The sequence below is a fragment of the Lepisosteus oculatus genome, chromosome 6 (genome assembly GCF_040954835.1).
Source record: "Lepisosteus oculatus isolate fLepOcu1 chromosome 6, fLepOcu1.hap2, whole genome shotgun sequence".
NCBI lineage: Eukaryota > Metazoa > Chordata > Actinopteri > Semionotiformes > Lepisosteidae > Lepisosteus > Lepisosteus oculatus.
In genome coordinates this window covers 41585737-41599233 of record NC_090701.1, presented here as the reverse complement: position 1 = coordinate 41599233, position 13497 = coordinate 41585737, and the positions used below count along the sequence as shown (strand labels likewise).

Sequence of the window (13497 nt, the reverse complement as noted above, 5' to 3'; positions counted from 1 at the left end):
GTCCTGCAAGAAGAGTACCTGAAGATCGCCATTCTGTCTGGGAATGATACATCAGTTTTACGTGTTCACATCAACATAAGAGCTGTTTTCATTCGATTTCTGAGGGGTAAAGGAACTAGCCTGGGTGCAGGCTAAGTTCTGAGATCAGGGGCTTGAGCCTGAGTCATGCCATGAATGGACTGTGATTAGGATTTCCCAAGAACTGGCATGGAATTTCACTGGGTACTGCTGAGAGTAGGGTGAGTCCAACCAACTAGGAATGTGTCGGCTTTCAGTGACACAGTGCCCCCTTGTGGCCTCCTGGACACTTGCAGGCATGTGGTGCTGTAAGTGAGGGATGAGCATCCATTCCAATCAGCACTGACCATGCAATATGGGGCGGGTCGGCCTGTGATGTGTCAAAAGCTGATTGGCTAGAAGGTGGGCAAGTGGGAGGAGTCTGCCTGCACTTCCTCCCCCGTGTGCGGTCTCAGGAGTTTGTAGGCATGAAAAACATAGAACCGGAGGTTCCATGTTCGATGTTTACAAAAAATATTAGACTACCTTTAATATTAGAAAACCCTTCTATTAAGCAGATAATAATTTCTCACATTTTGCCTAAAACTTCACACATGCTGCTAAAATGTGTTTTTCCCCCACCTTTACATCGCAGTGAAGCCAAGACACTGAAAACACCACAGTCACAGAATTCTAGTCAAGAAATAATCATTTCTCTCACCAACATATATTAATTTGAAAATAGCTCATAGAAATTATTCTACTTCTGCAGTGTAGACAGTCGTCTCCAAGAGGTCCTGATTCCCAGGCTGTGCTTCTTTCTAATGTCCAGTATGTCCAGAGGTGTCCTCAAGCTCCAGAGCCAGGGCCAGAGTCAGCGTTGCTCATTCCGAGAGCTGGATTCAGGGCCGCTCATCCCAAGATCAGGAGTCAGGGCAGCTAATCCTGAGATCAGGAGTCAGTCCTGAAAGGAGTTTGTCCAGTGAGAGAGAGGAGCACAGCCTCGCTGGCAGCTCTGGGAGGGAGTTTTCTAGGGCCATGCTAATCTGTGGAGGAGACACAGAGCTGCAGACTTAAGGAAGAAACTGCACTGCTCCAGCTGACTGTGACACACAGCAGGAAGAGGAGAGAGGAGACACACCGGGGCTGTGACACACAGCAGGAAGAGGAGAGAGGAGACACACCGGGGCTGTGACACACAGCAGGAAGAGGAGAGAGGAGACACACCGGGGCTGTGACACACAGCAGTAAGAGGAGAGAGGAGACACACCGGGGCCATGACACACAGCAGTAAGAGGAGAGAGAAGACACACCGGGGCTGTGACACACAGCAGGAAGAGGAGAGAGGAGACACACCGGGGCTGTGACACACAGCAGTAAGAGGAGAGAGGAGACACACCGGGGCCGTGACACACAGCAGGAAGAGGAGAGAGGAGACACACTGGGGCTGTGACACACAGCAGGAAGAGGAAAGAGGAGACACACCGGGGCCATGACACACAGCAGGAAGAGGAGAGAGGAGACACACCGGGGCTGTGACACACAGCAGTAAGAGGAGAGAGGAGACACACCGGGGCCGTGACACACAGCAGGAAGAAGAGAGAGGAGACACACCGGGGCTGTGACACACAGCAGGAAGAGGAGAGAGGAGACACACCGGGGCTGTGACACACAGCAGGAAGAGGAGAGAGGAGACACACCGGGGCTGTGACACACAGCAGTAAGAGGAGAGAGGAGACACACCGGGGCCATGACACACAGCAGTAAGAGGAGAGAGAAGACACACCGGGGCTGTGACACACAGCAGGAAGAGGAGAGAGGAGACACACCGGGGCTGTGACACACAGCAGTAAGAGGAGAGAGGAGACACACCGGGGCCGTGACACACAGCAGGAAGAGGAGAGAGGAGACACACTGGGGCTGTGACACACAGCAGGAAGAGGAAAGAGGAGACACACCGGGGCCATGACACACAGCAGGAAGAGGAGAGAGGAGACACACCGGGGCTGTGACACACAGCAGTAAGAGGAGAGAGGAGACACACCGGGGCCGTGACACACAGCAGGAAGAAGAGAGAGGAGACACACTGGGGCTGTGACACACAGCAGGAAGAGGAGAGAGGAGACACACGGAGGCTGTGACACACAGCAGGAATAGGAGAGAGGAGACACACTGGGGCTGTGACACACAGCAGGAAGAGGAAAGTGGAGACACAACAGGGCTGTGACACACAGCAGGAAGAGGAGAGAGGAGACACACTGGGGCTGTGACACACAGCAGGAAGAGGAAAGAGGAGACACACCGGGGCCATGACACACAGCAGGAAGAGGAAAGTGGAGACACAACAGGGCTGTGACACACAGCAGGAAGAGGAGAGAGGAGACACACTGGGGCTGTGACACACAGCAGGAAGAGGAAAGAGGAGACACACCGGGGCCATGACACACAGCAGGAAGAGGAGAGAGGACCCTGACCCTCCAGCAGCTGTACCTCTGTAGCAGATGAAGCTGAGCCTCAGGTCACAGGGCAGGTCCGTCCACAGCTGCGTCCTGGCAGACATGGCTCCGCAGTGACTGGACAGGGGGCACTGGGGCTGCCCTCCCTGCCCCCACGCTTCGTACCCCAGGGGCTCCCTGTTCACCCAGAACCAGGCGCCGGAGACGAGGCTCTGCCGCAGGCCCAGCCACACGTACTCAGACTGGGTGCCAGCCGCCCTCAGGGCCGCGACCTGCTCCTTGGCCGAGACGATGCTGGTGAGGTCCGAGTAGTGAGACCGGCAGAAGTCCAGAGCTTCCTCCCAGCTCCTGTTCTCCCGCACGAGGATCAGGTCGCGCACGTCTACAGGGAAGGGGCAGGCTTAGTGATTCTGCACGGCTTCAGAGATCGGGGTTTCAGACTGGCCCGAGAGGAGCCGTGTAAAGAGGCAGCGACTGTCGGAGATGGTCAGTTTGTGTTCCTAGTGGAACACAGCTGGAAGACTAGAACACCACAGGGCAGCAGAGACACTGCTGCTGTGGAATCAGGCCAGAGAAGAGCAGGCAGAGACATTCTCCCCATTCTCCCCATTTCCTCCCCACTGAGAGCTGATGTGAGGTGAGCGTTCTGGCGCACTATGGCTGCCGTCGCATCATCCAGGTGGATGCTGCACATTGATGGTGGTGGAGGGGAGTCCCCATTACCTGTAAAGCGCTTTGAGTGGAGTGTCCAGAAAAGCGCTATATAAGTGTAAGCAATTATTATTATTATTATTATTATTATTATTATTTATATTATTATTATTCCTGGGCTGAAGGGAAAGTCCTCCACTGACCGCCTAGAGGAACCAAGTCTAATCTGGAAGACTTGAAGAGAAGACTGTAAAGGTCCAAAAGTCAAAAGTCAACCCAGGCGTCTTCAGAATCAATAGTGAGTCATGAAGCAGAGATTAAAACAGGAAACTATAGTATATGAAATTGCACTTTATATTGGTAACAGGAGGCACATCTTTACACAAAGAGTGGCAGGAGCGTGGAGACGCCCAGCCATGTTGTGGAAGCCGATAAACAGGGTTATTTCAAGACATAGCTTCTGGTTTGAGACCCGTCTTGTGTCCAGTAAACCCTGTTACACAGACATCCTCTGCAGCCGTGTGCGCGACTGCGCTTGATCAGCGGCCTCACCATCTTGGCAGAAGAAGGGCCTCTGCTCGCTGCACGTCTTGTCGTTCCACGTGCCGTTGTCCGCACCGGCCAGGTTCAGCACCGTGCACTTCTGCTTGCCGTCGTTGTTGTCCGGACTGTACCTCCTCCAGTTCCGATAGGTCGCGTTGGCGCCGTCGGCCCACTTCCAGGGCTCGTTGAACAGCCCGATCCAGAAGACGCTGCCCTGGGCCCTCGCGCTCACCGCGGCGTTCTCGCTCCGGTCCTGCACGCTGACCAGGTCCGTGTGGTTCTGCCTGCAGTGCTCCCGGGCCGCGGACCAGGACATCGGCTGCAGGACCAGCGTGTACCTCTGGGAGACGTCACTGGTGTCTGCGGGGGAGAAGATCTCGGGAAGTGAGCTTGGAGCAAGCAGAGACATGCCTGGGCTGAAGGAACTGAGTCTCTTCAGTCTGAAGGGAGTGTCCCACACTGACAGGCTGAAGGAACTGAGTCTCTTCAGTCTGAAGGGAGTGTCCCACACTGACAGGCTGAAGGAACTGAGTCTCTTCAGTCTGAAGGGAGTGACCCACCCTGACAAGCTGAAGGAACTGAGTCTCTTTACTCTGAAGGGAGTGTCCCACACTGGCAGGCTGAAGGAACTGAGTCTCTGTAGTTTTCAGTAGAGAAGTCTATGAGGGGACTTGATCCAAGTAATCAAACTCCTCAACCCAGTAGATTTGTTAAGAACTGACTGTGAAAGACGAAGTGGAAACTAAAGAGTATTTGAAACTTGGAACAGGAGTAACTTCTTTACACAAAGGGTGGTGGGAGTGTGGAACAAGCGGTCCAGCCATGTGGTTGAAGCTGATACCCTGTCTTCTTTCAAGACACAGCTGGATGAGAACCTGCAGTCAGGACTGGAGACACCCTTTATACACAAAGGGTGGTGGGAGTGTGGAACAAGCTGTCTACTATTAACAACCAAAGGGACGGATGGGCAGAATGTCCTTGTCTTGTCAGTGGCCTGTGTCACACTGGGCGAGTGCAAAAGAATCAGAGGCTGTACAAACTGAAAGATCTGCCCTGTACCTGTGTAACACATGAAAGGCAGCTCCAGGTCGCACACAAAGTCCCACCAGTATCCCTCTGGATTGGCCGCGGCACAGAAGAGCTGGGTCTTCCAGTTGGAGTAGCCGAGATCCGCTCCGCTGACCCACTGCCAGTTCTCCTGGTCATGCAGCAGCCCGATCCAGGCCAGGTATGGCGGCTGCTGGAGCTGCTCGTTCTCCTCCTGACTGCGCACCACTGCCAGGTCTGCATTCTGGGATCTGCAGAAACTCCTGGCTTCATCCCATGTCTTCCAATCGGAATTCAATTGACATCTTAGAGAAGGATCAGCTAGGTAAAGACAGGGAAATTCCTCTTAGATGGGACAGTGTGGTGCTTTGGTGGTTCTTTTGACTTTCTGTATGAAAATTCAACCTAAACCTCACAAATCTCGCCCCCGGAACCTACAGGCCTCATCTAACATCCCCCTTCATTAAAAACTGATTACACTCTAAATGTGCTATAGTTGTGTTAATCTTCAGGTCACCAGTTGTCACAAAGAGCAGCTTTTCTATGAAATGAGTTCATCTTTCCAAGAGTCAACAATCTTAATTGAATGTATAGATTACCTGATTTAAATTTAGAGCAAAGGTGAAGCACCGTCAATTGTTTTTCACATAAACGATCTTGCAGGTGAGCTCCACAAGGGAAGGAGAATCTTTTATGAACCCCAGGTGAACACGGGACAATGCACACTGCATTCTGGGTAAAGATTCTCCCACAGTGGCACAGAACTAAAGGACCAATTCTGTAAGGGTGTCAGACCCTCTGCCAGGGATCTCTTCAGGGATCAGCTTAAATATTAGACTGGATGTCTACTCTGGATCAGTCTAGAGAATGACCTGGGGGTCTACTAAAAGATCAGTACATGTTTGACAGAGTGGGATCCACTCTGGGATCAGCCCAGATATTGGCGTGGGGATCCACTCGGGGATCAGCCCAGAGATCGACATGGTGATCCACTCAGGGATCCACCCAGAGATTGACCTGGAGATCCACTCAGGGATCAACCCTGAGATTGACCTGGGGATCCACTCAGGGATCAGTCAAGAGACCGGCCTGGGGATCTATTTCGGGATCAGTCCAGTGATTGGCCTGGGGATCTACTCACTCCCTGGACCAACTCACTCCCTGCACACAGATGTGGAAGGGGGAGCAGAGGGCAAGAGACACAGGGGCTGCAGCACCACTCACCTGAGCAGCAGTAGAAAGTCAGCGCAAGACTGCAGTTGAAATCAAACCAGAATCCGTTCCAGCTCATTACCACACATCTCTCAGCATAAGCCCAGTCGTCTGGTTGTCTGTAGTACCAGTTCCGATAGGTCGCGTTGGCGCCGTCGGCCCACTTCCAGGGCTCGTTGAACAGCCCGATCCAGAAGACGCGGCCCTGGGCCCTCGCGCTCACCGCGGCGTTCTCGCTCCGGTCCTGCACGCTGACCAGGTCCGTGTGGTTCTGCCTGCAGTACTCCCGGGCCGCGGACCAGGACATCGGCTGCAGGACCAGCGTGTACCTCTGGGAGATGTCACTGGTGTCTGCGGGGGAGAAGATCTCGGGAAGTGAGCTTGGAGCAAGCAGAGACATGCCTGGGCTGAAGGAACTGAGTCTCTTCAGTCTGAAAGGAGTGTCCCACACTGACAGGCTGAAGGAACTGAGTCTCTTCAGTCTGAAGGGAGTGTCCCACACTGACAGGCTGAAGGAACTGAGTCTCTTTACTCTGAAGGGAGTGTCCCACACTGACAGGCTGAAGGAACTGAGTCTCTTCAGTCTGAGGGGAGTGTCCAACCCTGACAGGCTGCGGGGGAGAAGATCTGGGGAAGTGAGCTTGGACAGAGAGAGCCTGTCTGCTCTTGCTCTTCACTCACCCTCTGGACAGTGTGTGGACAGGCGGAGGAAGGCAGACAGAGTAGCAGGACACAGAGGTACAAGAGTAGCACTGAAGTCGAGAGCTGTGCATTAACATTGGACAATGCACTACGAAGGCTGCATTTACAATACTGTGTATAAGTCAGTCAACATGTTGTGAAGAAGATATATAGTAGCTGCTCTGGAATCAGCCCATTAGAACAAGCAGCAATTTCAAGCCTGAGAGGAGAGTCCTCTTCTGACAGGCTGGAGGAACTGGATCTCTGTAGTCTTGAACAGACAAGAGACGGTGGACACAAGTGTTCAAAATCCTTAAAGGCATTGACAAGGTCAAGCCATGAGAATCAACAGTGAAACACAAACCAGAGCAAACAGGCAGGCACGGGTTTACACAAAGGGTGGTGGGAGTGTGGAACAAGCAGCCCAGCCATGTTGTTGAAGCCAATACGATGGCTTCGTACAAGATGGGTGAGCTCCTCAGCAATAGCAACAGCGATTATCTCCTGCCACAAAGGCTGGACGGGCTAATCGGCCTTCTCTCATTTGTGACCTGTCACCCCAGCGGACTAGTTGGGGTTGACACACAGAGGCCCTGCAACTGAGCTGCTGGGACAGGAGGAAGTCCCTCCTCACGTACTGGTGTAGCACATGAAGGGGAACGTGTCGTCACAGACTCCGTCCACCCAGAGCCCATCCGGGCCGGCCGTCGCGCAGAACAGTCTCCTCCTCCAGTTGCAGAAGGTCACTTCCTGACCGGCCGCCCACCGCCACTCCTGCGTGTCCCTGTACAGGCCGATCCAGGGCTCCAGAGAGCCAGGCTCCGCCATGCTCATCAGCTGCTCCAGCTCCGCCTGGCTGTTCACGGTGGACAGGTCCTTGAAGTTGGTCCTGCAGAACCTCTGTGCCTCTGGCCATGATGTCTGAATCCCCACGTAGAAGTGCTGTCTGGTGAGGCTGAAGACCGCTCCGCAGAGCCCTGAGGCAAAGGATCAGAGTGTGAGGCCGGTCACAGAGCCCATTCTGCCCCTCCAGCCCAATTGGTTGTCAGCAGTTAATGGATCCGAGGAGCTTACCCAGCTTGTTCCACACTCCCACCACCCTTTGCGTACAGTAGTGCCTCTTGTCTTGACTGGAGGATCTCATCCAGCTGGTTCTTGAAAGAAGCCAGGGTATCAGCTGGAACTACACGGCGGGTAGTTTTTGAAACTAAAATGCCCTCATTCGGGTGGTTTGTCTTACACTACTACTGCTTCTAATACTGTACCTTGTTTCCTCTCACCTCTTCATCAACTTTTATCACTGACTCAAATTTAAACTCTTAATCAAGGGCTCAAGTCTATGGTGGCCCAGAAGAGCAAAACACAAAAACAACCAGGAGAGCACACCCAAAAATGAGTACACCAACAAAAAACCGACACAAAGTAAACAAAAAAGACTGCACAATAAACCTACACAACACAGACAAAAGTAAGTCAACAAGTAAAAATGTGTTTAAAATGGAAGTAGGTTCTCATAACCAACATAGTATCCATTGTGAGGTGAGAGTGGAAGCTACAGACCAGTATATTTTATCTAGGCCATATTAAACGTTAATGAAAATAAATATTTATTTGAATATTATTTTCACAAGTAGTAAAACACGGATTTAATTTAAAATACTATAGACTTCATGTTCACATTTCTAAATTAAAATGCTAAAGATTTTAGAGTGATAACTCACGCAAGAAGCAGTATATATGAGTTTCTCTGGAAAGGAGCACTTGACAACATATTGCTTTGACCTTTGTGGACAAAAGTTCACCACAACGTTTTATCAAGAGCTCAACACGTGCCCTCCCCTCACCTTAAAACAGATGTCGTGTTCGTTATATCTTTTTAACAGATATGTACTAGTGCACGTTCTATATATCTGTTGTGTGGTGTAGGATTTTTTTCATGCAGTCTTTTTGGCTTGCACTTGTTTTGTCATTTTGCTGTTTGTAAATAATTTTTTAGTTTTGTGTTTTGCCCGTCTGGGCCACTGAACAAATCACACACCAAGCTTGGTCATTCTTATTGCCCGTGTCAGCTGATTGAGCTCGGATGGAACGGTTTGATTTGCGACAGGGGGATTCGAGATTTGGGGCGCATTGAGAGACACACAGCAGGCGGTCAGCGTCTCAGGGCTGGAGATCCTTCTCACCGGTCAGCAGAAGAACAGGCAGGCTGGACTTTTCCATCACCGCAGACTCTGTTGAGAGAGAGAGAGGGGATTGGTTAGGAGTGTCCTTGACAACCTGTTTCAGTATCCTGCCCAGGCCTCAGTGAAATTGAAATAGCAGTTGCAATCGCAGGATCTGTGTGTAGATCGCAGTACCCTACATTCCACACGGAACATGAGAAAGATTACAAAGGAAAGGAGTCTATTTGGCCTAAATCGCTTGTTTGATAGCAAATCAAACAATCAATCCAGTGCATAGGCTTCAATAACATGGCAGGTCAGCTTGTTCCAAACTCCCATCACCCTTTGTGTAAAGAACTACCTCCTATTCTCCATTTTCCATTTAGTTTCCACAGGTGTCCACTGGCTGGTGTTTCACTGTTTATTCTGAACTGATCAACTTGACTGTGTCAGTGTTTCTGAGGATTCTGAATACTTTTATCAGGTCACCTCATAGTCCCCTCTGTTCAAGACTGAAGAGACTCAGTTCCTTCAATCTGTCAGTGTAGGACACTCCATTCAGACTAAAGAGACTCCAGCCTGTCAGTGTGGGACATTCCCTTCAGGCTGAAGTGACTCAGTTCCTTCAGCCTGTCAGCGTGGGACACTCCCTTCAGACTAAAGACTCAGTTCCTTCAGACTAAAGAGACTCAGTTCCTTCAGCCTGTCAGTGTGGGACACTCCCTTCAGACTGAAGAGACTCAGTGCCTTCAGCCTGTCATAGGACATTTCTGTAATCCCCAGAATGGATGTATTTGCAGGATTCCAGCACTATGTGTTCTAGTCCTAGTTCGCTCTGGGACCCAGGTTGGAGAGGCACAATGCAGCTGAAGCATGGCGGAGCTCGGACTGCAGGCTGTAGATTCTGTGCTGCTCAAGACCCGATGGCATAAGAAGAAAAAAAACCCTAAATCTCTCGGTCACAGAGCAGAAGGGCTTTCCTCAAGTTCGGCCCATCCGCTGGCTGTTTGCCTTTGTTTAGATTCCCGATGCAAAGTTTTGCCGCGTATGAAACGCAGCAGCAGGGCGTGTTATTGTGGAGACTGCACAGGTGCGGCACTGCTGCTGCCAGACCACGCTCACATCTCCTCCCCTGGTCCTAGCACCGCTCTAGTACAACAGAACAAGACTGAAATATATCATCCCCAGACCAGGAGGGCCTTCCTGCTGTATAGGCAGATGCACCTCAGCCTGATTTCCATGTCTTTTTACTAGAGAGACTACAGTGGGACACCTGAGATGCAGAGTTGTGCTGCTACACAGCTACACAGCATCAGTACGCATTTGCACATGCAAAACTGGGACTGAGAGGCCAAGATCACTGGTCCTCAGCAACATGCAAATGACGAGCTGTACAGCTCTGTGGTCCCGGGTTCAGATCCCAACTGGGATCCCTCTGTGTGGAGCACCCATGTTCTTCCCAGTTCGGATTTCTACCGAACTGGGTAGAACACTGTGTTTTTTTCAGGCATCAGTATCATCGGTGTGTTAGATTTATCCAGCTTGCTTTTTTCAGTGGCTGATTAGCACTCGATTCACATCGCACACGCACAGGCACACGCAATGCAGTCAGGCGACATAGTGACGACCCCACACGCGTGGAGGAAGACGATTAGGAAGAAGATCTCTCTGAACTTGTCCCGTTTGCGCGATTCATCCTCATCAGACAGAATCAGTTCGGCCGCAGCGGTTGTCGGTCCGGCACCTCTCGGACGGGTCGTGTCCGGTTCAGTATCCCCTGGAAATCTGTGCTCTCTCCGCTCCGAAAGGCGAGCCCGCCGTTAAAATCTTCCCCCTTCCACTCCTGGGGACCCGTGTTTATTTGTTCATGCGCATATAAAATGATTTATATGTGACACATAAGGACTAAAGACGCACAGAGCCCTAGTGTGCGCTCTTTCAGGCTCCCCTGCCTTGTGTGAAGGTACAGTAAGCATGCATTCATTCGTTCATTCATTCACGTGGTGGCGATAAAAGTTTACATCACTGCTGTCTCTAAAAAGCGCATTAAATACACCGGGAGACTACGGACACCGGGAGGGGCCGTCGGTAAGAAAGAAAAAAAGTTGTATCGAGGGAACGATCTACAATTCGTGCCCACGAGATAATGAATTCGTTCCTACAATTTACAGTTCGTGCGCACGAAATACCCAAATCGTTCCGTCGATTTAACTTTTTTTTTCTCCTACTGATGGCCCCTCCCGGGCACCGTGGGGGACTGATATAAACACGCACAAACAACGGGCTCCTTGTATGCCTGTCGTAATAAGCGAGGACAGACACACAGCCCGCGCCTCGATCTTACTAGGTGTCCTGGAAAGGTCAGCAGAACGCGCGCTTTTTGGAAAAGGGGTTTAAATTTCGATTGACAGGCCTCTGGATTTGACACGACACCGTGATTTCACTGTTCGTTCTGTCCGTTTCAAAGCGCAAGTCCTCGTCCGGATAGTTGTCTTACTTGATCCCGTCAAGATGCAGTTGCTCTCACCGCTGACGTCCTGGATTACTAATGGCGAAGACGTGCGCTGTAGCCCCACAGCGGGAACTGTTGAAAGTAAATTTAACTCGTACGGGGGAGAAGAAAAACGACTTGAGGAAATTGCGGATTTCTCCATAAAATATGAAATATGTAACGCTTACGGCCGACAGGCACTGTGTAAGAGCCGGCGTACCAGAGCAGGTGACGTCGCCGTCCTTCCCTGTGATAGCAGGACTACAGCTACTGGGATATAGAGGGATCTCTCTTCGGCTCACCGGGCTGGGTCCCTCCTGAGTGATACGGGAGTCACGGGTTCAAGCCCCCGACGGTGGGGGGCCGACCTAATGCGGCCAGGGCCCCTTGAACTCCCGTTGTGTTAGATTTGTGTCAGAAGCGGGGTGGGATAACCCTTCGCCGGGGACGGCGATTTAAGCTGTTGCGTTACAAATAGAAATAAATACAATGAACGTGGAAATGAACAGTGGATGAAAAAACAGACCCAAGATTCGTATGACTCAACTAAAATCTCCACTGAGATTACTTTTACATTCGAAAACGCTGTTGAATTTCTGTATTTTATTTGCGGGGAATAAAATGTTAACAAGCATTAACACAAAACGCCTTAACACAATAAGACGTTGTGCCTGTAGTGATACTGTATCTTAGCTCTCAGTGAAGCGATGTGTCTGTAGTGATATCTTAGCTCTCAGTGAAGCGATGTGCCTGCAGTGATACTGTATCTTAGCTCTCAGTGAAGCGATGTGTCTGTAGTGATACTGTATCTTAGCTCTCAGTGAAGCGATGTGCCTGTAGTGATACTGTATCTTAGCTCTCAGTGAAGCGATGTGTCTGCAGTGATACTGTATCTTAGCTCTCAGTGAAGCGATATGCCTGCAGTGATACTGTACTGTATCTTAGCTCTCAGTGAAGCGATGTGCCTGTAGTGATACTGTATCTTAGCTCTCAGTGAAGCGATGTGCCTGTAGTGATACTGTATCTTAGCTCTCAGTGAAGCGATGTGTCTGCAGTGATACTGTATCTTAGCTCTCAGTGAAGCGATGTGCCTGCAGTGATATCTTAGTTCCCACCGGTCCAGCAGGCAATTTTCTGCACTTCCATATTTTAATTGCCCCAAGACAAATACACTGCCCACCTTTTCGACAGTGGATGTGGTTCCTCTGCTCGGCGCTCGTCGGCAGTGCTGCTGTGTCCCGGTGCTCTGTGCTGGACTGACATGAGCCTGTCTGAAGGAAGAGAAACATGCAAATTTCACACCGGACACACCGGGGTCCGACAGTGTGCCGCGGGGCGCCAGTCCAGCCGTGAAAGCGGCTCGCAGGTGGCTCAGCCAGAGGGTCACAAGGCGCTCTGTTCCCCCCACGCTCGAGCGGAGAGCGGCGGCCATGCGCATCGGCTCGGGGTCGCACGCAAATACCCACCCGGCGGCGGCACGAGCCGCCCGAGCGCGAGCGGGAGGATGGAAATCGCGCCTCACGCGCCGGAGGAGCTCAGTCCGGCGTGTCGGTGAGTTAAAACACGGGGGAGGGGGACAGCGCCTCCTCATCAGAGACACCCCCACTTCGACTTCAGCCAGAAGCGGCCAGAGGGAGACTCGGCGCGTTTATAATCTCCCCGCCTTTCCTTGATTTTTCATCTCACGCAGGGGACTTTTGCTTCATGCTGATATAAAACTCTTTCTCTGTAAATCTTTACAATTAATTTATTACATTAAAATACGTGTATCTATTGCAAAACTGAACAATAGAGCGCATCAATTGGGCATAGTGAACTTTGGGACTTTTTATATTTATTTTTAAATATAATAAAATATATAAAAGGACTCCTTCCGGTTTTGTGGTGTCTTTTTTAATTTGACTATATTTCTGTCGATCGTTTCCCAAAAAGAAAAGTCTGAAAGGTGCTTGTTGTGAGCGACATGAAATACTGAAATATTCAGTACAAAGATGTGATTTTTCAAAATCACTTCCCCGAAACTGTTCAACCGTTCAAGTCAAAAGCTCGGGAGACAGTTCCTGAATGCAAACACTTGTATTTTGAATAAGTCAATATTACCGCGTCACCCTACACGCTTCTTAACAACTGTCTAGCACTTCTTGAGTTGGTTTCGCGGCTTCTGTTGATTGAAAACTAAATCCAGTCAGTGTGTCTGGACTGTATTAACCCCTCTCTCTCAGTGCAGTGTTAATGTCCTGGAGTGTCCAGTCAGTGT

General features: G+C 50.8%; 1 protein-coding gene across 1 annotated transcript; it reads right to left on the bottom strand.

Annotated features, from left to right (window-relative positions):
- Positions 1 to 514: 514 nt before the first annotated feature.
- LOC138239425 (macrophage mannose receptor 1-like) lies at positions 515 to 12893 on the bottom strand. Its single transcript, XM_069191308.1, has 8 exons — positions 12421 to 12893; positions 8771 to 8818; positions 7226 to 7564; positions 5919 to 6257; positions 4707 to 5015; positions 3657 to 4007; positions 2488 to 2835; positions 515 to 1043 (listed from the first exon to the last, which is right to left on the bottom strand). The coding sequence occupies exons 1-8, from the start codon at positions 12527 to 12529 to the stop codon at positions 1039 to 1041; spliced, it is 1848 nt and encodes a 615-aa protein (XP_069047409.1). The 5' UTR covers positions 12530 to 12893; the 3' UTR covers positions 515 to 1038.
- Between the last annotated feature and the right edge of the window lie 604 nt (positions 12894 to 13497).